Source organism: Pipistrellus hanaki, assembly GCF_964339955.1.
Source record: "Pipistrellus hanaki genome assembly, chromosome: 7".
In the NCBI taxonomy this organism is placed as follows: Eukaryota; Metazoa; Chordata; class Mammalia; order Chiroptera; family Vespertilionidae; genus Pipistrellus; species Pipistrellus hanaki.
Genome location: NC_140509.1, coordinates 22,206,743 through 22,229,849, shown reverse-complemented (window position 1 = coordinate 22,229,849; position 23,107 = coordinate 22,206,743). Strand labels below are relative to the sequence as shown.

General features: G+C 36.1%; 1 protein-coding gene across 3 annotated transcripts in view; it reads left to right on the top strand.

Moving 5' to 3' along the window:
* The window catches only part of COL21A1 (collagen type XXI alpha 1 chain), a 164,125-nt gene that overhangs the window by 110,189 nt on the left and 30,829 nt on the right, over positions 1 to 23,107 (top strand). For 2 of the 3 annotated variants that reach the window (XM_084889133.1, XM_084889132.1), the window contains 5 exons: positions 2,404 to 2,457; positions 3,156 to 3,209; positions 4,042 to 4,095; positions 4,211 to 4,264; positions 11,908 to 11,961. In XM_084889133.1, coding sequence (XP_084745259.1) covers positions 2,404 to 2,457; positions 3,156 to 3,209; positions 4,042 to 4,095; positions 4,211 to 4,264; positions 11,908 to 11,961 — 270 coding nt within the window. Of the gene's footprint in view, positions 1 to 2,403; positions 2,458 to 3,155; positions 3,210 to 4,041; positions 4,096 to 4,210; positions 4,265 to 11,907; positions 11,962 to 23,107 lie in introns of those variants that run through there. The other variant, XM_084889134.1, reaches the window with a different exon arrangement.

The following is a 23,107-nucleotide window of genomic DNA, read 5'->3' as shown; positions in this document are numbered from 1 at the left end:
TCTTTTCTTTTTCTCTTTCTAGGCATTATGTGCAGCTTGAAAGGACTTATTAGTGGATCCACCTTAATTGATTTGGAAAATTTAAGAATGTTACTTATACTCATACCCTTGATTTGGTCCTTCACAGAGGCTGAGTTTTAATTGAACTTTTTTATCTCTTAGAAATGAATAAAAAGTTGCATCTTCTAATCCCAGTACTTTTAGATGTGACCTATTTTACTTACTACTTGCAAACTGGCCAATTTTTTTTCATCTCTTATAGTACCTTGTTAAAGTAAGCCAATACCAGTCAGTTAATGATACTAACATTGTTTTCTCAGTTCTTTACTCTAGTTACAAGTTCATTTGATGCATTATTTGCCTTTGCAAGTTATTATAAGAAAATTTTAAATATTCACCATAGCATTACATGAATAAATATTTTTCCAACCTCCAATAACTGTTTTTCACTGCTCAGTCCATAACCCCATATAAACAGTGCCATATATATATTTTAATATTGAAGTTTTGGAAGCCTCCTCTTTCTACTATACCAGTTTTTTATATTAAGGTAATTTAAGCTAAGCTGTACTGCAGTAACAGATGACCCAATGACTCAGTGGCCAACACAAGAACATTTATTTGTCTTTCACGTTACATGTTCATTGTGGATAAACTTTGGCTTCACTTTACCTCTTTTGCTACTAATTACCTTTAAATCTTGACCAGAACTTGGCTGAGTATAATGTGTTTGGATCACACTTTCTCGTGTTTTATATTTTGTAGATACTATCTCAATATTCCTAACCATTTTGTTCATTAAGTTTCTCTGCTACCCTTTCTCTCCCCAGACCCCTAAACTGCTGGATGTTAATGTGGCTGCCATGCCTTTTTATTTTACTTAACAATCTTGCTTATGTACATGAAGGTACATATTTTATATTGCGTTAAGCAAGTCCTGTCCATTGTTCTTGTGCATCTGGTTAACACACCTTTGGAATGCCGGAGTGACCCTCCTTTTTAGACCCCTGGGTGTCATGACCACCCTTACAGGAACACATGGTATTATTAACTAACTTGTTCCTTGCTTTTTTCCAACTTTATGCAATCTTCCTTACTTTATCTCCTAATTCCAAATGTACAAAAGAAATTGCAAAACTATCATTTTTTGGAGCATTTGAGATCTTGATTCCTGGTGTGTTGACAACTTGGGTTAAATAAAACCATAAAAATATTTCTTATGTTGACAAACTCTAGAATGTATGTGCTTTTAATGGGTCTTTTCTCCTTCTGCTAGACAAATACATACATACTCCAAATTGTTTTTAATCTCTGGTGAAAAACTAGTCAAGGGTGAACTCGCTCTTTCTATCCCTTTCTCTCTCTAAAATAAATAAATAAATAAATAATAATGAAACAGATTTTTAAAAATTCTATTCCTGTTTATACTGAAAAAAATCAATCCCTCCCCAAACTTCAAAATGCAGTGGCATCAATGAGAAAAATGTTTTTTATATAATTCATTGTCTAAGAATTCATTCAGGGGGCTCATGTTTTCCCCTCTTTTTGTTCTAATCTCTCTTAGAGTGTTTTCTTCTACATAGTCAAGGCTATATCACTAGTCGTTATCATATAGCATTCTGATCTGATGGGAAGAATGAAAGAAAAGTCATAGCAATAGTTTCCTTTTAATCAATAATGTGGAAGTTGTATATCATAGTGCTATACACATTCTATTAGCAAGAATTTACTCACATGGCTATGGCTAACTGTAAAGGAGATTGGGAAATATAGTCTTTAGTTGGGCAGCTGTGTTCCCAGATACAAATATATTTTATAGAGGCCTGATGCATGAATTCGTGCATGGGTGGGGTCTGTCTGGCCCGCCCTGACCAAGGTGAGGGGACCAATCGAGTATGAGATCCACCGCGGATTGGGACTATAGGCAGTTGGCTGGCCAGCCCTGCCCCCTGATCAAACACCCAGTTAAGGGGACAATTTGCATATTAGACTTTTATTACATAGGATGGTAAAAGGTGAATAGATTTGTTATTTAAGAAACATCCAAACCTGTAGCAAATTTTTATAACAATTTATTTGAACCAAACTGATGACATATGCCAAAGAACAAGATCTCAAATGCTCCCTTCTATAACAGTTTTACAGCTTCTTTTATGCATTTGAAATTAAGAAGGGAACATAAGGAAGATTGCATGTAGGTGGGAGAAATCAAGGTGGGGATTGGATTACAGGATAAATGAACATTAATCTTTCAAAGATAGAGGACTTTAATGTAGATATACATTTAACTGTTCACAGTTTTATTTTCAATAGATTTTGAAAAGAATAATGTTGAAGAAATATATGCTGATACTTTTTAAGCTGAAATGTATTTTCTTTCATTAATTTCAGTTTTATTTTCAGGGTGACCGTGGACTTCCTGGTTTTCCTGGGCTTCATGGAATGCCAGGATCAAAGGTGGAGGAATCTGGTCTTTTTAAATTCAGCAATGCCATATATTGTTTCAGATTTCAAGCTTTATATCACAAATGTGTTATAAATAGTAAATGTTCATATGTAAAGCATTTATTTATATGTTAAAATAAATGATTAAGCTAAGATTAATATAGTTACATAAGGCTTTTCCAACATTCTTTAAAATTTCCAGTCATAAATATTGAAGTGTTTAAAATTTATGAGCTTTATTATATAGAAATTCTCTTAACTATAAGTCCTACACTGTAGGCACTGTTATAGTATGAACTGTCCTTATTTTGCCTTTTTTTAATGATTTTCTTTGCAGGACTCTTTTTTTTTTTTAATTTCTTTATTGATGATGGTGTCACATAATTGTCCTCATCCCCCCCTTCCCATCTCAAACCCCTCCCCTTGTATGCCCACTCCCTGTTGTCCATGACCACTGGTTAGGCTTATATGCATGCACATAAGTCCTTTGGTTAATATCTCCCCTTTGCCCCTTACCCTGCCATTTTTTTTTTTAATAAAGCTTTGAGACTACAACTTTTGTAAGCAAAGTTTAAAATATTTTATTTCTATTTTATTTTGATGTTGGCATATTAAATCCTTTTGTTTATGATTGGTATTGCTTTTTCTTTAATCTCTGAGGAAAATATTCATAGATCTCTAAAATTCAATATTTGTATTTTGTCTTTTAGGGTGAAATGGGCCCCAAAGGAGATAAAGGATCACCTGGATTTTATGGCAAAAAGGTAAGAATGGATCACAAAACAAAGTATCCATTTTGAACTTTCAATGTAATGGAAATAGAAAACTTGAATTTGGTCCAAGCCCACCATTATAGCAATTAGTTTTATTCCTGTTGCTCAGGGGATTTATTAAAACAATGAGAAAATAAAATAATGACTGGTGATTACTTTGCATGATATTCTATGAGAATACATTGTCTTATTGATCATTTTGAATTTTTAAAATAAAAATTCCTTGGGAGTGGTAGCTGCATGTCCATTGACAATTGATTTATGGGCCTTCCTATTTCTTCACATTGAAGGAAGATTATATTTTTTGTATATATTTAAAATACTCCTTGCTGTCCTACCAGTGTGGCTCATTGGTTGATCACTGACCTATGAACCAGGATGTCATGATTTGTTTCCCGGTCAGGGCACATTACCTGGTTGCAGGCTCATTCCCCAGTGTGGGTCCTACAGGAGGCAGCCAATCAATGAGTTTCTCTCATCATTGATCTATCTATCTCTCCTCCCTTCCTCTCTGAAATCAATAAAAATATATTTAAAAATAAATAAAATACTCATTGCCTTTTTAATTTTTCCAAGATGTAGCTTCTGTGTTTCGATGCTTATAATAATTCTGCATCCATCAATATTTTCAATATCTTATGTTTTGTCCACTAGCCTGATAAAATAATGCTCCACCAATAAGCTGCAAAGCTAACACAAATGGTAGTTCTATGAATTCTGTCACTCCATAATGAGGTGAACTTACTTTCCTACTTAAGTTTGAGTTGGAAGTTTAAGAGAGTATTGTAAGGATTGTTTTTTAAGTGTTCTCTTTTTAATGCAGGGTGCAAAAGGTGAAAAGGGTAATGCTGGTTTTCCTGGCCTTCCTGGACGTGCTGTGAGTCTGACAGAAAAAGTTTTTGCATATTTTGCTTTGAATAAAAATTATCTGTTAGTATATTTCTTTAAAAATTATTGCAAAATATATTAAAATAAATGTATTTATTTTTTAGGGAGAACCAGGACGACATGGAAAGGATGGATTAATGGGTAGTCCTGGTTATAAGGTATTTACACAAAGACAAAACAACTTACGTAATTTATGAATGTACATTAGAAAAATGTACCAATATTTGACTTCTTCTCATGTGACACTGGTGTAAACCTTAATGAGCCAAAAGTTATTTTACTGTGATTTAAAAATGATACTACATTACTTTTGACTCTATAGTGAATTCTTATTGTTAGAAATAAAATTTCAGGGTATTAAAATGTTGACATCTTTGAAAAGCCATTCTGATGGGTTTGTTTGGTTGCTTAGAGGCTTAAGTTTTTAGCTCTGTCTCCTAATAGTTTCAGGTTTCAGAACAATGGAATGTTTTTTAGTATATTTTCAGTTATGCAATCATCACTAGAGTCTAATTTTGAAATATTTTCATCACCTCAAAAAGAAATCCTATACCCATTAGCAGTCACTCCCTATTTCTCCCCAAGCTATTATTCCTCCATTTCCAGGCCTATGCAACCTCTAACCTACTTTCTGTCTGCCTGGATTTGCCTATTTTGAAGTCTTCAGCCCATTGGATAAATCCCACCCACATTATTAAGGGTTATCTGTTTTACTTAAAGTTTACTGATTTAAACATTAATCCTATCTTTAAAAACTCCTTCAGAGAACTATCTAGACTGGTATTTGACCAAATTTCTGGGCACTATTGCCTATTTACATAATATTAATACATATATTTTGTTAACACATAAAATTACCTATCACAGATTACCTGACTTTTTACTCTTTTAAAATATATATATATTTTATTGATATTTTTACAGAGAGGAAGGGAGAGGGATAGAGAGTTAGAAACATTGATGAGGGAGAAACATCGATCAGCTGCCTCTTGCACACCTCACACTGGGGATGTGTCCCCTTGACTGGATCGAACCTGGGACCCTTCAGTCCGCAGGCTGATGCTCTATCCACTGAGCCAAACCAGTTAGAGCGACTTTTTACTCTTTAAATCTAAAGGTGAACCCTTTTATTATTGTATCAATATTAAAGAGATTGTCTGAATGTTATCTTTATGATTACATTCAGAATAAATGTTTTGGCAATACAATAGAAGTGATGATTTATGCTTTCTATTACATTCCAGTAGAAGGCACATAATATCTGTCCTATTATTGGTAATACTAAATTTGATCACACGGTTAGAAAAGGGAAAATAGTCGTCTATGTGTTTGTCTTTATTTTATCCATAGTATATTTCTAATTTATCTAGGTCCTATTTAAATGTCTCTAAAATTTTAATAGTTTCCTTTATAAAGATATTGTATATATTTTGTTAGTTTCCCCAAGTGTATAATATTGTTGATGGTATTGTAAATAGTGTAATTTTTATAGCTTTATTGAAATACAATTTATATATAAATAAAATTTACTCATTTTGTGTAACTACCACCAAATTTAAGGTTTTAGAATTTTTGTAACCCCAAAGAGTTCTCTTATTCTCCTTGGCAGTTAATTACTAACCCTACCCTTTGGAACTAGGCAACTACTGCTCTGCTTTCTGTCACTATTTATACTACTCATATAATTTCAATGAGATGTAATCATGCAGTATTTACTCATTTGGATATATGACATTTATTATTTTCATTCATCAATTGATGAACATTTGACTTGCTTCCTATATTTGATGGTTAAGAATAATGTTGATATGAGTATTCTTTTTAAAAAATATATATTTTATTGATTTTTCACAGAGAGGAAGAGAGAGGGATAGAGAGTTAGAAACGTCGATGAGAGAGAATCATCGACCAGCTGCCTCTTGCACACCCCCTACTGGAGATGTGCCCACAACCAAGGTACATGCCCTTGACCGGAATCGAATCCGGGACCTTTCAGTCCTTAGGCCAACGCTCTATCCACTGAGCCAAACCGGTGCCGGCGATATGAGTATTCTTATAGACACCTGAGTTGGGTATATTTTAATTTGGGGATGGAATATTGATACCTAGAATAGCTGGGTTGTATGTCTGGGGCAGGGTGGTGTCCTATTGGTATGATGATATCCTATTAGTGCCATCTTTTGTTTCATGAAGGTGTTTTTTGTTATGTTATTTGTTGCATAGATATTTATAACTGTTACATCTTCATGTTTAATTATGACTTTAGCATTTTAAAATTACATTTTCTGTCTCCATTATTAATTTTTAGCTTGAATTTGACACTGAATTATAACAAGATTGCATTTCTCTTTTCTGATCATCTTTATTTGCTTACTAGACCTTTACCTATCCTATCGTGTTAGCATTAGCTCTCGAATCACTTTATTTTAGTTCTCATGTCCAGCATAAAGTTGATCTCTGCTTTTTCAAAGCAATTTGAAATATTTTTCTTTTAGGACATTAATTGAATCTATTTTTATTCCCAGGCTAATAGAATTGGGCTTTGTCGTAATACTTATGTTAGAATTTTGTTATACTTAGTACATTCATTATCTTATATTTATTATGCTTCTTTCTCCATCTGTTCTGTTGTTTTCTTAGAGACTTATGAAGATTAATATGTTTTATTTTCTGATTGTCTTCCTTCCCCTGCTAAGTTTTATTGAGGTTTTTGACATACAGAACTATGTAAGTTTAAGGTGTACAGCATAATGATTTGATTTACATATTTTGTGAATGATCACCACAATAAGGCTAGTTAACATTCAATCATATAGATACAAAAAATATAAAGAAAAATTTTTTTCTTGTGATGAGAACTTTTAGAATTTATTGTCTTAATAACTTTCAAATATACCATATAGCAGTACTAACTATGCATGGTCTTTATATTAATGCCCTTTGTAGTCTATAAACACTTCAGAATCCCCTTAGTCTCCCTTTACCTTACTTAGGCATCTAATCTTTGTTTTGTTTTGTTAACTTTAAATGATAACCATATTATCTATGTTATAATTAATGAACTTACTCTACTTTCCCCTTTCTGTTCTCCTTATTTGCTTAATTATATCACTTATACTTTTTCAGATCATATAATACTTAGAAACTATTTTTCTAGTCTTTGCTCACCTTTCTTTCAGATCAGCAGTTAAATATATTTAGTGTTCATCACCAATTCCTTGACCAATATTTCATCATCATAACTTAAGTCTGATGAAAATTCTTCTTTTTGACTGTATTCGTTTTATAGGTCTTGTAAATACAGTATTCTCTAAATTCTTATATTGTAACATATTCTTCTATATTCTTATTACTTGAATGACAACTTTGCCATCTATTATAAAACCCTTATCTCACCTTTTTCCCTTGAATTTCTTGGAAATATTGCTCTGCTACTGTCATGTAGATTTCTGATGCCAGTCTAAACGTCTTTCCTTTGTAAGTGGCTTTGTGTTTTTGTACGGAAGTTCAGAGAGTTTTTAATTTTAATGTTTTTTATTTTTAACTTAATGTTTAAAGTCCAATAGCATAATAATTTATGTATCAGAATTAAGAATTTCAGGTATTCCAAAATACTTTTAATAAGTAGATTCAGTGTTTTCATTCTGGAATGTTCTCTTGCATTTTATATTTAAATAGAACCTTTTTTTTTTTTTTTTTTTTACATTGCTTTGGTTGATTAGGTGTGTTGAGACTTCTTTGGTTGTCTTCTGTTTCTTTCAGTTTCTCATTCTTTTTATCTTTTTTAAATTTTGATTTTTATGGGCTAAGTTTAGTTTCCCCTTGATGCCTTATTTTTAAAAAATTCTCACCTAAGGATATGTTTTTAGAGAGAGAGGAAGTGGGAGGAGAGAGAAATATCAATCATTTGTCTCCTGTACATGCCCTGATCTGGGATCAACCTTCTGCCTAGGTATGTGCCCTGACCCGGAATCAAACCCACAACCTTTTTGGTATATGCGACGATGCTCCAACCAACTGAGCCACCCAGCTGAGACTCCTCGGTGCCTTTTTAAATTTAAAATTAAATCTATTTCCCTTTGGTTTCTAGTCATATATATCCAAGATGATTTTGTCTTTTCAATTTATTTCTTGAATTAATTTAATTATTTTATATATTCCTTTTTTAACATCTGAAAATGCTTTTATAATGTTAATCTAGGCTGCAGCACTTTTTTACAATTTTCTTCTGCTTTATGTTTATTTTTATGTGAGGGGAACTTACTGAAAAGTTTTGATTTTCATTTTATATTTTCTCTTTCAGTAGTTTTGTTTGGGTACTGTCTGCCAATTATTTGCAGTTTGAAATGTCATATATATTTAGACTTACAATAGGAGGCAGGATGTAAAAGTTTGAGTGGCTTGCTAGGCTTCTTAGAGTATCTCCTTCTTTATGTATAGTGAAGTTATAAATTACTTTAAACAATGAAATTGTTTACTGGAAAGTGTTTACTGTATCTTCTGTTGAGTGGGTGGAGAGGTAAGAAGTATAATATGTTCATTTAAGATTCTTGTGGCACATCCAAGAGTAGAAGGCCAGCAAGTAGTTCGATCTAGGTTAGAACTCCATCTCATTCAGAATGGGAAGTGAATGGGATATTGAACAGAGCTGGAAGATTATCTTGGATTGTAGGAGAGACAGTGATTTCACTGTAAAAAATGCAAATGCAGGTAAATGTATTGGTTTGGTGGCAAGATGTTTGACTTGTTTTCTAAAAAAAAAAAAAAAAAAAAAAGTGGAGTTGCCACCTGTTGAGAGATGGGAAAGAAAGGCAATTTTTGTTGATTGGATAACTTTTATATATTTGTGTGGAAACTATGGCAGAGAGGAGATCAAGAAAATAAATATAGAAGCTGCACTGAAGTCTAGTTGAAGCTGGGAGTTAGCATCTGAGTGACTATTGTACTATTTTGTCCCTCCCACGTCTATACTCAGAAGCCCAATAGTGGGTCTGAAGAAGCTTTCAGTTTGATTTCAGTCAGGCCTGGTGTTTGCATAAGCAAGTGAAGCATTTGAACAGTGAAGTAAAGAGGTAAGAATTTAATTAGGGAGCCATTGAAATACTGAAACACGGTGTTTAATCTGGATTTGAAAAGGAGCAAACACAGAAAAGGACAGATTATAATTAAGGATATAGTTTATTGGATATTTACTACATGCCTGGCTCTTTCCCCAGAATTTTATATGCATTTACTCATTAATATCAGAAATCATTATGAATTGTAAGTGAAAAATTTTTACCCTTTTACAGTTGAGGAAACTAAAGAATGGAGAGATTAGATAATTTGTACATCATTTTATAGCCATAATTTAATAACTAATGAAAATTTCTCTCACCAAATTGTGTGTTTTTTTTTTAAATTATAGCCACATAACATTTTCCAAATATAGGGAATGATTAAATTATTGATTTTACCGGTTTTATGCATTTTAGATAAATTAAAATATTGACCTTATTTTAAAAATACTAATTTTACCTAAATTATATTGCCAAACCACAGGAGTACAAATATAAAACATTTAAATCCTAAAATGAATCATAAAAGTAATGGACTGTGAAAACCCCAACCATTTTGGTGGCAGTGGAGTAGCTAACTTTTATGGACCTTCCCTTCTGTGCTTAGAGCTATGCAAGGCACTTTTGCAAAAATTCTTATTTTTTTAAGATACATTTTTTATTGATTTTTAGAGAGCTGGGGGTAGAGAGAGAAAAACATCTATGAGAGAGCTACCTCCTGCACGCCCTCCACTGGGAATCAAGCCTGCAGCCAGGCATGTGCCCTGACTGAGAATCAAGCCAGTGACCTCTCAGTGCCCAGGACAATGCCCAACCAATTGAACAACACCAGCCAGGGCAAGACTCTAATTTTTTAATTAATGAAAAGACCTATGAAATTGGGAATGCTAATGTTATTTAGACATTATTGAGATCAGATTAAGAGAGTTTAAAGAATTGACTGGAAAGTGCAGTCAGTTGCATGGCAGAACTAGAATCCCAGGGCTAGTTTCTGTGATCCTGTCCATGCATTATGCTGCCTGAACTTCATGTCTGTTAATTTGGTCAGCCAGGAGATGCTTCCAAGCCTTATAGTTTCAGAATAACCTCTGGCATGCTAGAGATTTGTTTACATATAAAGAATAAACCATGCAGCAAAATCAAAGTCAAAATATAGTTTAATAGCAAAGTAAGGATATTCCTTAAAATTAAATTATATCATAATGGTCACACATCTTTCACCTGATTTTAAAGTTTGCCATGGTCACAAACTAAATTACTTTCCATCCTTTTATTTTTGTGTGAGTAAGGACCATGGCATGAAAGGTGATACCCATCCAATGCATGTTTTATATGTCTGTTTTGGTTAAATTGCCTTCTTAAAAATAGCTGGTTTGTGGTGGAATAAATCATCTTTGACATTAGCTGTAGAAATTGGGTTGAGGAATAATGTGTAATGTGACATTTTTGCAATTATTTCTTTTTATCAAGAAAGAAGTTAATAAGATAGCAAAATGATAACTTAGAGATAAAGGCATGCTCTGTGCCATTTTCCACCAGCCAAACAAATTGGTGTGCAGGTATGCACTTCTCCAGATCATGAAAGTAATAAAGTGATCAGGCTAACTTCTGGTTACAAAACTGAATTTTACAGGTTAGTTGTATACTGCATTTGATTATGTTAAGGAAAATGGCTAATCAGGAATCATTATTTTATCTCCCAATGGAACATGATTAAGAAAATGAAGAGAACACTCCTAGGTAAAGATTATTGACTCTCATCATAACTAACTTGCATACTCTTCCAACTACAAATGCTATAGCTCTCCACAAAAGTTTTTTTTTTTTCCATTTTATTTACCCATTTGAAATTTAGCATTTAAGAATAAATAGGCCATTCCCTCTTCCTTGAGATACCTCAGTGTTTGTAAAGAAGGGGACATTCAGTCATATATAGCCTTACATTCTGTTCAACACTATTCTAAATATTGTGGGTGATTAAGGAAATCTCATTGTTTTCTGCCTTTAAAGAATGTGCAAGTCAAGAAAATAACTCCTACACAAATAAGACACCTGTTCAACAACCTGGCCATTGTAAATTCAGTGCCAAGTGTAAAGCTGTGTAACGTCATTGTAGATCACAGATAAAGTGACTTGTAAGAGCAGAAAGTGTGTGTAAGTCTCTCTCTTGAGATCTAGGCTAGGGCAGTGGTTCTCAGAGTGCGGTCCCAAGACCAGCAAGTAACAACACCTCCTGGGAACCTGTTAGAAATGCAAGTTTTTGGGATCCACTCCAGACCTATAGAATCAGAAACTCTGGGATCTGCAGACTAACAAACCCTCCAGGTGGTTCTGATGAAGCTAAAGTTTGAGAATCACTGCTGTAGATTATAAAGTATGCAACTCTTGGGAGGCAAGGTCAAATTAGATCTAATAGGCTGATCAATTTTAAAGTGAAAATAAAAATAAATATTAAAAGGATTGATGTAAACTTTGGTCACATTTACTTGAAAGATAAGAGTACTGTCCTAGTCTACACAGTACATAATTTTTTATAACTTAACCACCCACTGTCATGTATAGATTTACTATTTATATAGTCACTTTATGAATCGCAGAGTTATTTGATTCCAGGAAAAGTTAATATCAATCATCTAGGAGTAATTTCTATTTTTCTGTTTTGCTTTAATATGTAATATAATGCATACAGTTATTTCACAAGCATGATGAAAATGGAATTCTTTATTTCCTCTTACTGCTCACAGGGAGAAGCAGGCCCTCCAGGTGCTCCGGGGCAGGATGGACCGCGGGGAGAGCCTGTGAGTACCTTTTCAACTCAGTTCTAAGGGATGAGGCTCTTTCCCTGTCTTGAAGTCTACCGACTATTTAAATTCTCCTCCCAAGTGCCCTATCCTTCTTTAGTGACTTCCAGATTTGGATGTTGTCAAAGCTCTTTGTGGAACACTTTTAAAGAGGGAAATATTTAATCCTCTTTCACACTCTTGGGAGAATTTTGCCAGCAGGAAATTTATGTGCGGTATGAATCACAAGCAGTCGTGACCACACAGAGTGATTAGCACAACAGCATGGTCTGTTGGTGAGCCGTTAGTCAATGTCACTTTGCCACTTGCTCATTGTCTTGTGGCATGCTTTCTAGGATCATATGTTCAATAAGAATCAAGATTAAGAAACATAGGATTGAAAAAGTATTGAGCCTGAATCCGAGATACATGTATGTGTAGCAAGTGTGCCATATGACTCAACTTATGATGAGTTTTAGAAATACAGTTTTTTTCCACTTTTTATTCCACAGCTCCAGGCCAACTTGGCCAACATTTAAATGCCAGCTGATTTTCTCTTATTTGTCAAAATTACCGATCTTCAGGGAATTTGCACTTAGTTTTGGGAGGAGTTGATTCAAGAAATGAAATAATAGACTGTCTATTGTAGTTTATCACAGTGTTCAGTCAAGGGTTCAGAATGTAATATTGGACATCAGAGGAAAAGAGGGATCACTGAAGCTTCTTCAATGGGGTGAAGGATTAACTACTCTTAGAATCATTCAATTAAATATTCCTTGAATTCTCATATTGTGCATTTTGATGCACTGGGGCAAGTTTCTCTACATAGCAAGAGCTTATAATCTACTTTGGAGGATAGCAAAAAATGGATGCAAATAATTACCAACCTGAGTCAGATTATAGTAAATTCCAAATATGGATTTAACTTGGCATATGAAGGCCAGGGCTTGAAGATAGTCTCTGCCACCTTCCAGCTTTGTGAGTTTGATGTGAAGTCACTTCACATCACTGCAAACCTTTCTCCTCCTCAAAAAGTGTACTTTCTCATATTGCCTGATTTATAGATTTCTTATGAGGCTTACATAGGAAATGTAAAAGAAAAATTGTGAAACCATTGCACAAATGCATGTGTTCATTCAAGATGCTGAAGGAGTATAGGAAGGGAACCTTAATTCATGAAGTGATTGAAAAGTTTTTACCAAGAATTTAGGGCCAGATTTAGTCACAAACGGGTGACTGGGAAAGAAAGGAAGACACAAGGAAGAACTAATACGAGTTCTTCCTTGTGTCTTCCTACACAGGTAGGTTGGTTCCAGGTGTCCCCATGAAATGATGAAATGATCTTAAAGAGCTTCTGTGAAGGGTCCTTACTGGGAAGTGGGAAGTAAAGCTAGGAAGGTGATTAGGATCGTAGTATGGAGATCCTGGAAAGCAAACTTTATCCACTTCCCTTGAAAATGGTGTAAAACAAAAAGAATAACATGATAAAAAAAAAAAAAAGTAATGCTTTAGAGGCAGTTATGAGATACTGGTATATGCAGAATGAACAAAAGGAATAAGGATTGTAATTACCTGGCTATTTTGACCGACCAGTCATAGGCAAATAAGGCCTCAACTAGGCTTTTAATGAAATGGAGAGGATTCAGTAGGGATAGTGTGAGTTCAGTATGTCTGACCCATCATTATTATTAAAGTATAACTCTAGGACTGGTAACTGGATATGAGACTAGCTATATTTATATTTTTGTTTTCAGAGAAAAATATAAGGTGTGTGTGTGTGTGTGTGTGTGTGTGTGTGTGTGTGTGCGCGCATGCTCATGCTTGTGTGAGTGAAGATAAAAAGGAGGTGGGGAAGGGAAGACAGATGAGTGAGAAGGTGAAAGAGAGGAGAGAAGAGACAATGGACATCAGAGACAGATTATCATCATCATCAATAATGTTCGAGTCAGTTATTTATAAGCCTTAGTGATTCCTTCTCCAAAGCAACGTGACAGCGTAGATGGTCAGCGAGTCTAAGTAAACGAAAATGCCATGTGAGCAGAATATATTTACTTTGAAATTAGCACTGCTGTGTTCCTGTTAATAAAACCAAACTAAGAAGAAAATGAGTAGAAAATGAGGAGCTCTTGAGGGGGATGTTTTCCTCTCCTAAGGCTGCTGTTCCTTACTGTCAGCCAGGAGCAGGCACCAGTTTATGTTTTCTCCTGCCCTGCCTAGTCCTGCTTTATTCAAGATCTGCCCCACTTGGAGCTTCTGCCCTAGCATACATTTTTTTATACCAGGCAGCATGATCCTTCAGATTTCAACCCAACATTTGGTGCATTCCTGGAATGTGTAAGGCATTGGGTTTAGTAAGGAGAGAAACACAGGACTGCCCCACAAAAACTCACAGCCTCCTAGTGGAGATAGACAGTAAAAGGATAACATAACAAAACCTAAATTATAAAGTTCTTAAAAAAATGACAAGCAAGGAGAGGGGCAGGGAATGATGGCAGTGGGGTAGTGGAAGTTATTTAGATGTAATCTCTCCTCCTTAACCAAACCAGATAGAAAACTGGGAGTGACCAAGTGAGACTCTTCATTCCTTTCCCACTCGATCAGGAGAGGCAAGAAGGATCCCTTATCCCTTTTCTCCCACTTCTCTCTCTTCCCTGGTAAATGGTGGGATGACATTTCAGGCATCCTATGCCAGGAGACCTACTCTTTTATGAAAATAATGAATAGATTGACCTCTAAAGTTTGCTCATATTACTTGGATACAATTCTTCTGGTCTTTATTCTCTTCCAGTTAAGAACAATTAACATTATGAACTATTCTGTTATTTTGACAATGAATGAAAATATGGTTAGAAATATCATCCTGTGAAGAATGATTCTTACCCTTTGTGGAGAAGCTTTGAAAATGAGGAAAAATGAAAGTTTATTTATTTGGTGACACCAAGAAATGAAGACTCTTCTGTTGCATGTGGGTGCTGGTCTTAAGTATTATAATGAAAGATTTAACCCCACTAAAAAGGACATGTTCAGTGTATTATTTGTTCTGTAATGTGGAAGCCAAAAAAATTAATGGAGCTTATGTTGAAAGGACAGGAGCTCTTAGAAAAAATGCTTTAAAGCTGATCAAACACAGCTTATAGCAGCAGGATGATGATTCATCCATGTAAGAAGATTGGTAAATATGAACTAACTCCTTGAATTCAACTTGAGGACAAAGGCTGTATTTTACTGGAAATGATTATACCATTTTAAAACACAATTACATTCACTTGCCTCTGCTTTGCATTTTAAAGGCTAGTGTTGTTGGTCCTAATAGTAATTCAGTCCTAAAAGTAACTTGCTTTCTAAGTAGCAAATTATACCCACTTAACTTCTGCTGGATTTATAGAATTGGTTTCAACCATCAAAGGATTATAGCATTTCAGTCATTCATCCAGTAAGTATTTGCTGAGTATCTGCTTTGTGCCAGACATCATACTGGTGGAGGAGAATGGGAGTATTAATGTGACAGCCCTGCCCTTAAGCAGTCAGATGAGCCACTAGATCACAATATAGTATAAATGTTATGGAGCTGGGAACAGGGGTCTTGCAAATTTGTAGAAGACATGTATAACACTAAATGAATTGGGGGATGCTACTGAAAGAAATGCATTATTTTCTAAATAATAGCATTATGGAGATATAGTTCATTTATTTAAAGAGTATAGGGATGCATTTTTAGAAATACACATTTTTATTGATTTCAGAGAGAAAGGGAGAGATTAAAACATTAATGATGAGAGAGAATCATTGATAGGCTGCCTTCTGCATGCCCTCTATAGGGGATTGTGCTGTAACCTTGGCATATGACAGGGAATCAAACCGTGACCTCCTAGTTCATAGGTCAACACTCAACCGCTGAACCACACTGCTGGGCTAGATATTCATTCTTAAACAAGATGCTCTCTTGGCAGAATTCTCAAATATAAATGGAAGTTGGCTGGTTCTTTGGGGTGGCAAGATAGTTATCTGTAACATGTTCCAAAACATAGAAGTAAAAGATATCACGATACTTGGGAAAAAGCTGCTAAGGATACATAGAGGGGATGGTATAAAAATACAAGATGAGGTTGTAGGGGTTAGGTAGACTACAAATCAAGACGGGCCTTATCTGCATGTGCTATTTGAATTTAAATCTGAGAGTGGTGTGGCCATGCAGAATTTTTAGGTAGAGGAGTAAGATGATCAGATTTAGAATGTTTTAGAAAGATTACAATGACAACAGAATAGAGAAAGCATAGAAGGTGAGCCAAGATCAAGGACGGAGCCTAGGAGCTAAGCTCTGTCACCTCCAGTATCAACTAAGGCAAGAACATTCAGAGTTGGAATGGGGAGCTCAGGATTATTGAAATGAACTAAGTGGTACCAATAGGGTTCAGGGATCAATTGCATGTGGTTAAGATGAAAAAGGATGACTTTCAGAATCTTATCACATAGATGGAGGCACAAGACAAAGCAACAAACTGGAAATAGAGCAAGCAGAATCACTTTTGGCTAGGGGAGGTGATCCTAGTATGTTTTTAAATGAAAGATATCTAGATAACAATGAGGGCATTTAAACAGGAGAACTAAGCTTTGGATGGTTAAAATAGACATGTAAAAATGGGGACTGCTACCATTCCAGTAAGAAATAGTCAGATTCAAGTAAAATTTAAAAGAATTACTGTGAATACGAGGTATAGTAGATTGAAAAAATGCTTTGCTTCCCCAGAAAGATATTGGACCCTATTATAATTTGGAAATCTATAAAAGTTGTCTTCTTTGAATAAAGGGTCTTCGCAAATATGATTAAAGATCTTTGAAGGGGAAATTATCCTGGATTATCTGGGTGGGCCTGATCCAATCAGTTGAAAGACATTAAGAGCAAACTGAAGTTTCTCAGAGGGGACAAAGAGATCATAGTAGTTGAGATTGGGATGATGAGGCCACAAGTCAAGGAATGTTGGCAGTTACCAAAAGATGGAAGTTGTGAGGAATGGATTCTCCCCTAGAGCCTCTGGGGTAATACAACCCTGTCTAGACCTTGCCTTCAGACTTCTGGCCTCTAGAACTATGAGAGAATAAAGTCCTGCTGTTTTAAGCTAAGTTTGTGGTAATTTTTTATAGCAGCCAAAGGAAACCAGTACACTGGGCTTTTCATCTATTCTAATCCTTAGCAATTATTTATGTAATGAACCTATGTAAAAAGGCATGTGAGTACATACTGCTACATGTCTCAAACTCTTGATAATTCATATATTAATAAAAAACATTTGAACTTAAAGAATATAGATAAAGAAACCAAGATGGCGGCATAGGATAGACACCCGAATGCAGCCTACCACAACAAATTTGAATTTAGAACTGAAAACAGGGGAGAAACATCGCCCTGAAGCGCAGGACAGCTGGCTGAGAGGAGGCTCTACCATCTGGGAAGGAGAGGGAAGGCACACTGAGCCTCAGAAACTGTGAAGGTACTGAGAACTGTGTGCGCGTAAAGGCAGCTGCCTGACTGCGCTGCTGGCTTGCTTGCGGAGCGTGGAGAGAGCGGGCCGAGTTCGCTACAGGCTTACTCCCTGCGCACAGAGAGGGCGGACAGCTAACGCGCGGCTGGCTTTCTGGTTTGGGATGGAAACAGAACCACCCTATTGCTCTGATAGATGGCCCCAGACAGGGAGAGGCCAGACTGTCAGGCAATGGGCAGAGATCTCTCGGAGGTATGTGAAGCCAGTGGCCATTACTGCGGGACTCAAAAATCAGACCCTTGGAGGGAGGAGCTGAATAAAGCTTGTCTGCACCACCCGAGACTCCGCCCCATCCAAGTGGAGCACAGAAGCCCTTCCAGTGGCTAGCCTTCTCGTTCACCGCGAATAGGACTCTCCGAGGGAGGGACAGACAGGAATCTAAAGCTTGTCTGCACCTATACCAAAGAGGTGAGCACGCCTGCAACCAATAGTGCAGGATTCAACAAAGCTTGTCTGTGCCACCCCGAGACTCTGCCCCATACAAGCGAATACAGAAACCCTCCTAGCTGAGACACTTCTGATCCTCATAGCCAATTGACTTGGAGATCAACGCTTCCCAGTGATACCAACAACAACAAGGCTTAACAACAAGACTGCACACACAGCCCACAAAGAGCTACACCAAGATTGTCTACCTCAGGTAACTGGGAAGCTGATCCACTGAACCATATAGGACACCTTAGCACACAAAGCCATCCTACCAACTCAGGGAAGCTGTGAAAATGCTGAGACAAGAAAACAGATCACAAACAAAAGAAATGGAGGACAAGAAGCAACTGGATATAGAGTTCAAAACCACGTTTATAAGGTTTTTTAAGAATTTCTTAGAAAAGGCCGATAAAATAAACGAGACCTATGAGGATATGAAAAGGGATCAACTAGAAATAAAGAATACATTGTCTGAAGTAAAAAATATTATAGAGAGTCCTAAAAACAGAATGGAAGATCGTAAGAATTAAGTCAAAGATTTGGAACACAAAGAGCCAGAGGACACTGCTCCACAGAAGCAAGAAGATAAGAGAATCCAGAAAGTTGAAGATAGTGTAAGAAACCTCTGGGACAATTTCAAATGAACTAGCATCAGAATTATGGGAGTCCCAGAAGAAGAGAGAGAGCAAAATACCGAGAACATACTGGAAAAAATAGTGACAGAAAACTTCCCCTACCTGGGGAAAGAAATAGACTTTCAAGTCCAGGAAGCCCGCAGAACCCCAAGCAAAAGGAATCCAAAGAGGACCACACCAAGACACATCATAATTAAAATTCCAAGAGCAAAAGACAAAGAGAGAATATTAAAAGCAACAAGAGAAAAGCAGGTAGTAACCTATAAAGGAGCACCCATACGTTTGTCAGCTGATTTCTCAACAGAAACCATGCAGGCCAGATGGGAATGGCAAGAAATATTCAAGGTGATGAATAGCAAGAACCTACAGCCAAAAGTACTCTACCCAGCAAAGCTATTACTCAGAATCGAAGGCCAGATAAAGAGCTTCACAAATAAAAAAAAAAGCTAAAGGAGTTTATCACCGCCAAACCAGAATTATATGAATTGCTGAAGGGGGTTCTTTAGGAAGAGGAAGAAGATAAAGATAAAAATTATGATCAACAAATACGTAACTATCAACAAGTGAAACTATAAGCCAAGGGAATTAAAAAACCTGATGAACAATATTAACTGGTGAATATAATAAAATCAGAGGTATGGAAGGGGAGTGGACTGACAATTCTCGGGGAGAAGAGGAGTGGGGGTGCGGGAAGAGCCTGAACAAAAACTGTGCACCTATGGATGAGGACAATGGGGAATGGGGAAAGGGCAGAGGATGGGGTGGGAACCTGGTGGAGAGGAGCAATTGGTGGGGGAGGGAAAGAGGAACATTTGTAATAATCTGAACAATAAAGATTTATTAAAAAAAAAAAAAGAAAATAGATAAGTAGGTCTCAACAACAATTTGGTTAAAAGCAGGGCTCCTCAGTCATCAATATTTTCTGTATATTCAATTTTTTTAAACTCTCATTTGTTTCTAAAAACTTATTTTTAATCCACTTATTTTTTCTACATTTTTGCATTCTGTTTTTTTGCTTTGAGTTCACATGGCTTTATATTACAAAGTTGGAAAGATTGAAATGTCTGGTGCATATGTATAATGTATATAAGCCACAGTTTAAAAATATAATTCAATATGAATATCTATACCTAATTAGACTGGACATCTTTCCAAACAAAGCCATGGTGGCAGGGCCAAAGCAGAGGCAGTCAGGGGTGATCAGGCCTGCAGAGGAGAGCCATTAGGGGTGATCAGGCAGGCAGGCAGAGAGGTTAGGAGTGATCAGGCAGGCAGAAAGAGGCGGTTAGGGGGGATCAGGCTGGCAGGCAGATGATTGGTTAGGAGCCAAGGGTCCCAGATTTCGAGAGGGTGCAGGCCAGGCTAAGGGACTCCCCCCGCACCCCCCCATACATGAATTTTGTGCACCAGGCCTCTAGTGTATGCATAAGAAAGAATCTGCATGTCAAACATGGTATAATCACACTTCTGTTACTTTGCCTCTGTCTTCCCCCAGGTTGGGCTTCTGATGTTTGTTATGTTCTATTTTTTGCTTGTCCGACTTTTATTTCCCCCTGTGAGCATGCTTTTGAAATAGATTCTGAAAAAATTAAGGCTTGGATTTTGAGTGATTTACACTATCTTTCTCTTTAAAAGATGTTTAGTTTGTCAGGTTACATTTTCATGCCAGGGGATGAAGGATAAAATAGATTATTTTGAAGAATCCTCAATTGTTGGATCTAGGTTTTCCTAACTTCTCACAAATTTACTAGATTTTACCTAAGGTGGGTCGGGGGCAGGGCTGTCCAGGGCAGCAGCACACTGAATTTAGCAGCAGCTATAAAATGATAACTGGAAATACTAACTTTTGGTCAAATCACCTTTTTAAGCCCAATTATCACATTGGTCAGTCTTCTGCATCGGCCAGTTGTTGCTGACCAGATTACCTGCAGTAGCAGTGTTTCCACTGCCTCTGTGTCATGGCTATTCTTGTCCTGACCCTCAGTCCTGATAACATCTCCTATTGAGGGTAACTTTTTCCTCGGGCACTCTGAGCCTTTAGCTTGTTAGAGCACAGAGAGCCTATGGTTCATGATGAAGATGTGTAGGCAGGACTAGGGTTCCACTGTTTGAGCCAAGATCCCTGGAGCTCCATGACTGAAGAGGAGAGAATATGCCACATTTTCTGGATCTATGGAGGTGAGCATAGGATATCTTACGTCTTTTTTTTTTTTTTTTTTTTTTTTTTTGGTCTTTTTGTTTTTTTTGGGGGGGTGGGGGGGCGAGGAGGGAAATGTTTGCTTTATCATTTTTCCAGAAATAAAGACGTGGAGGTCATTGTACTGTATTTGCGGACATTGGCTCTGGAGGCGTTTGTTGTTTCCTTTCCTCATGCCTTTTAAATTCTTGCTAAACCACATGTTATGCTTGTGTTAATGGTGTAATGTGAACTGCTGATCCCTGCCAAATCATCATGTACTTAAGAGACAAGTAGGCCTTTTGTTTAACCACCTTTTCTGTGGTGTGATTACTTGACGTGTCATTGTTATGCATAAATACCAAAGGCAAGCATGAAATCCCTGGGAAAAGTTCATGTTGAACTGGTGGTTTCCTGTGTGGAATAATCCACTTTATTATACTAGAAAAGTGGAGGTGTCTTTGATTGCCCACTTGACTGTGTTTCTTATTTAGATTGAGAAGGTAAGAGGGGAAAAACCTCACTAGTTCTGTCCTTGTTCTGATTTGATTTGCAATTGTAGGGCAAGCTTTTTAAAGTCTTTTGTGCTAATTTGTAACACTCCCCTCCCCCCCACACTCCTCTTGCAGGCACCAGGAGTGGCACATCCTTGGTATGTGTTGAGTGGAACCACCTTAGCCTGGTATCTGCTAAGAATTTCAAATGACACTTTTAGGGTGAAGGCGACCCACATTGAACAGATTAGGAAATTCAGTAGTCTTTATTATTGTGATGATTTTCTCATAATTCCAGGTTTAGGTTTTAAAACTTAATTGAGAATAACTCTTTGAATGAATGTTGAAGTATGTTTATTCTAAATTTAAAAATGTAAATGAGGCCAAAACCAGTTTGGCTCAGTGGTAGAGCATCGGTCTGTGGACTGAAAGGTCCCGGGTTCGATTCTGGTCAAGGGCATGTGCCTTGGTTGCGGGCACATCCCCGGTAAGGGGTGTGCAAGAGGCAGCTGGTCGATGTTTCTCTCTCATCGACATTTCAAGCTCTCTATCTCTCTCCCTTCTTCTCTGTAAAAAAATCAATTAAAAAAATGTAAATGAGTATCTACAAGAGTGACTAAATTTACAACTAACACATCTACTTTTTTTTTTTTTTTTTTTTTTTTGGTCTCCCAAAATATGGCATTTGGCATTGTAATGACTGGAAATATAATACATTTTCTTTAACCTTACAAAGCAAATGTTAGCTAATTATCTGTGTAAATTTATTAATAAAGTCCCACCATGTATAATCATAGATCTATTTTATTCTTTCCAATTACAAATGACTTCATTGGCATAGTAAAACCAGACCACCAATCAACCAACTTTATAAACTGACATTGCGGATTTTAAGTGTAAAAAATCTGTGCCTATCATCTTGATCATTTTTGTTGGTGTTGTTTTGAAGAAATTTTTTATAACCTGGTCATTGTAAGATCACTGATAAATATTAAAATATACTTACTTGAGTCCTCCTCTTTTTTGTCCATTTCTTTGTAATTGAAGAGGCTTTATTGAACCCTGAAATGACAAGAGGAATAAGTACAATTGAACATAAAAAATAATGTTTGATTAACTCTCCAAATGGGTAACATAACCTCTGAGTAAACATGTCCTTTAGTCATATGAGGACCAGAGGCATTTTTGTATTAAAAACCTTTGATATCTAAGAGGTACTCAGTAATATTCTTGAATAATTCAAATGCATTCTCCATTTTCAAAGCATGGAAAATACAGAATTAACAAAATAGTGTTGCTCAAGACAGAGCATATTTATTTTAATACTGGTTTCATGACCCATATAATTTGCCATATGAGCAGATGAAATGAAAATGTCTACTTTCAATGACTGTGGAAACATTCATATTTTTAATGTAATCTATAGTGCACACTTTGGTAACCAGGTCATTTTATTCTAAAGGTCTTTTTCTTGTGTTTTATCTTTTAATAAATATATTCAAAGTGCTTGAGTGTGGTTACCACTTCAAGCACTAGGCCAATGTATGATGCCTCTGAGAATTAACATCAGAAAATGATTTATGTTCTGGATGTGTTTAAGGGATGTTAAAATGGAGGGAGAATAGCTGAGAAAGAGCACTTGAAAAATATTCTTTTTGTTTATATTAATGTCCATTTTTATTTTTGGTAATAAGTTAATCAATTGCCAGTAGTTCTAGGTACTGAAATGATTTTTTTTTTAATTTTGAATACTGAACAGGATTGTTCCATTGTTTGAAATAGACATGCCTAGTTAATAGTTATCTGTTTATACTCTGTTTTAATTTTAGTTCTTTAAAAGATTGTGGCTTTGAAATGCTTTTGGCATGGATAAATGCTTTGTCGGTTGTG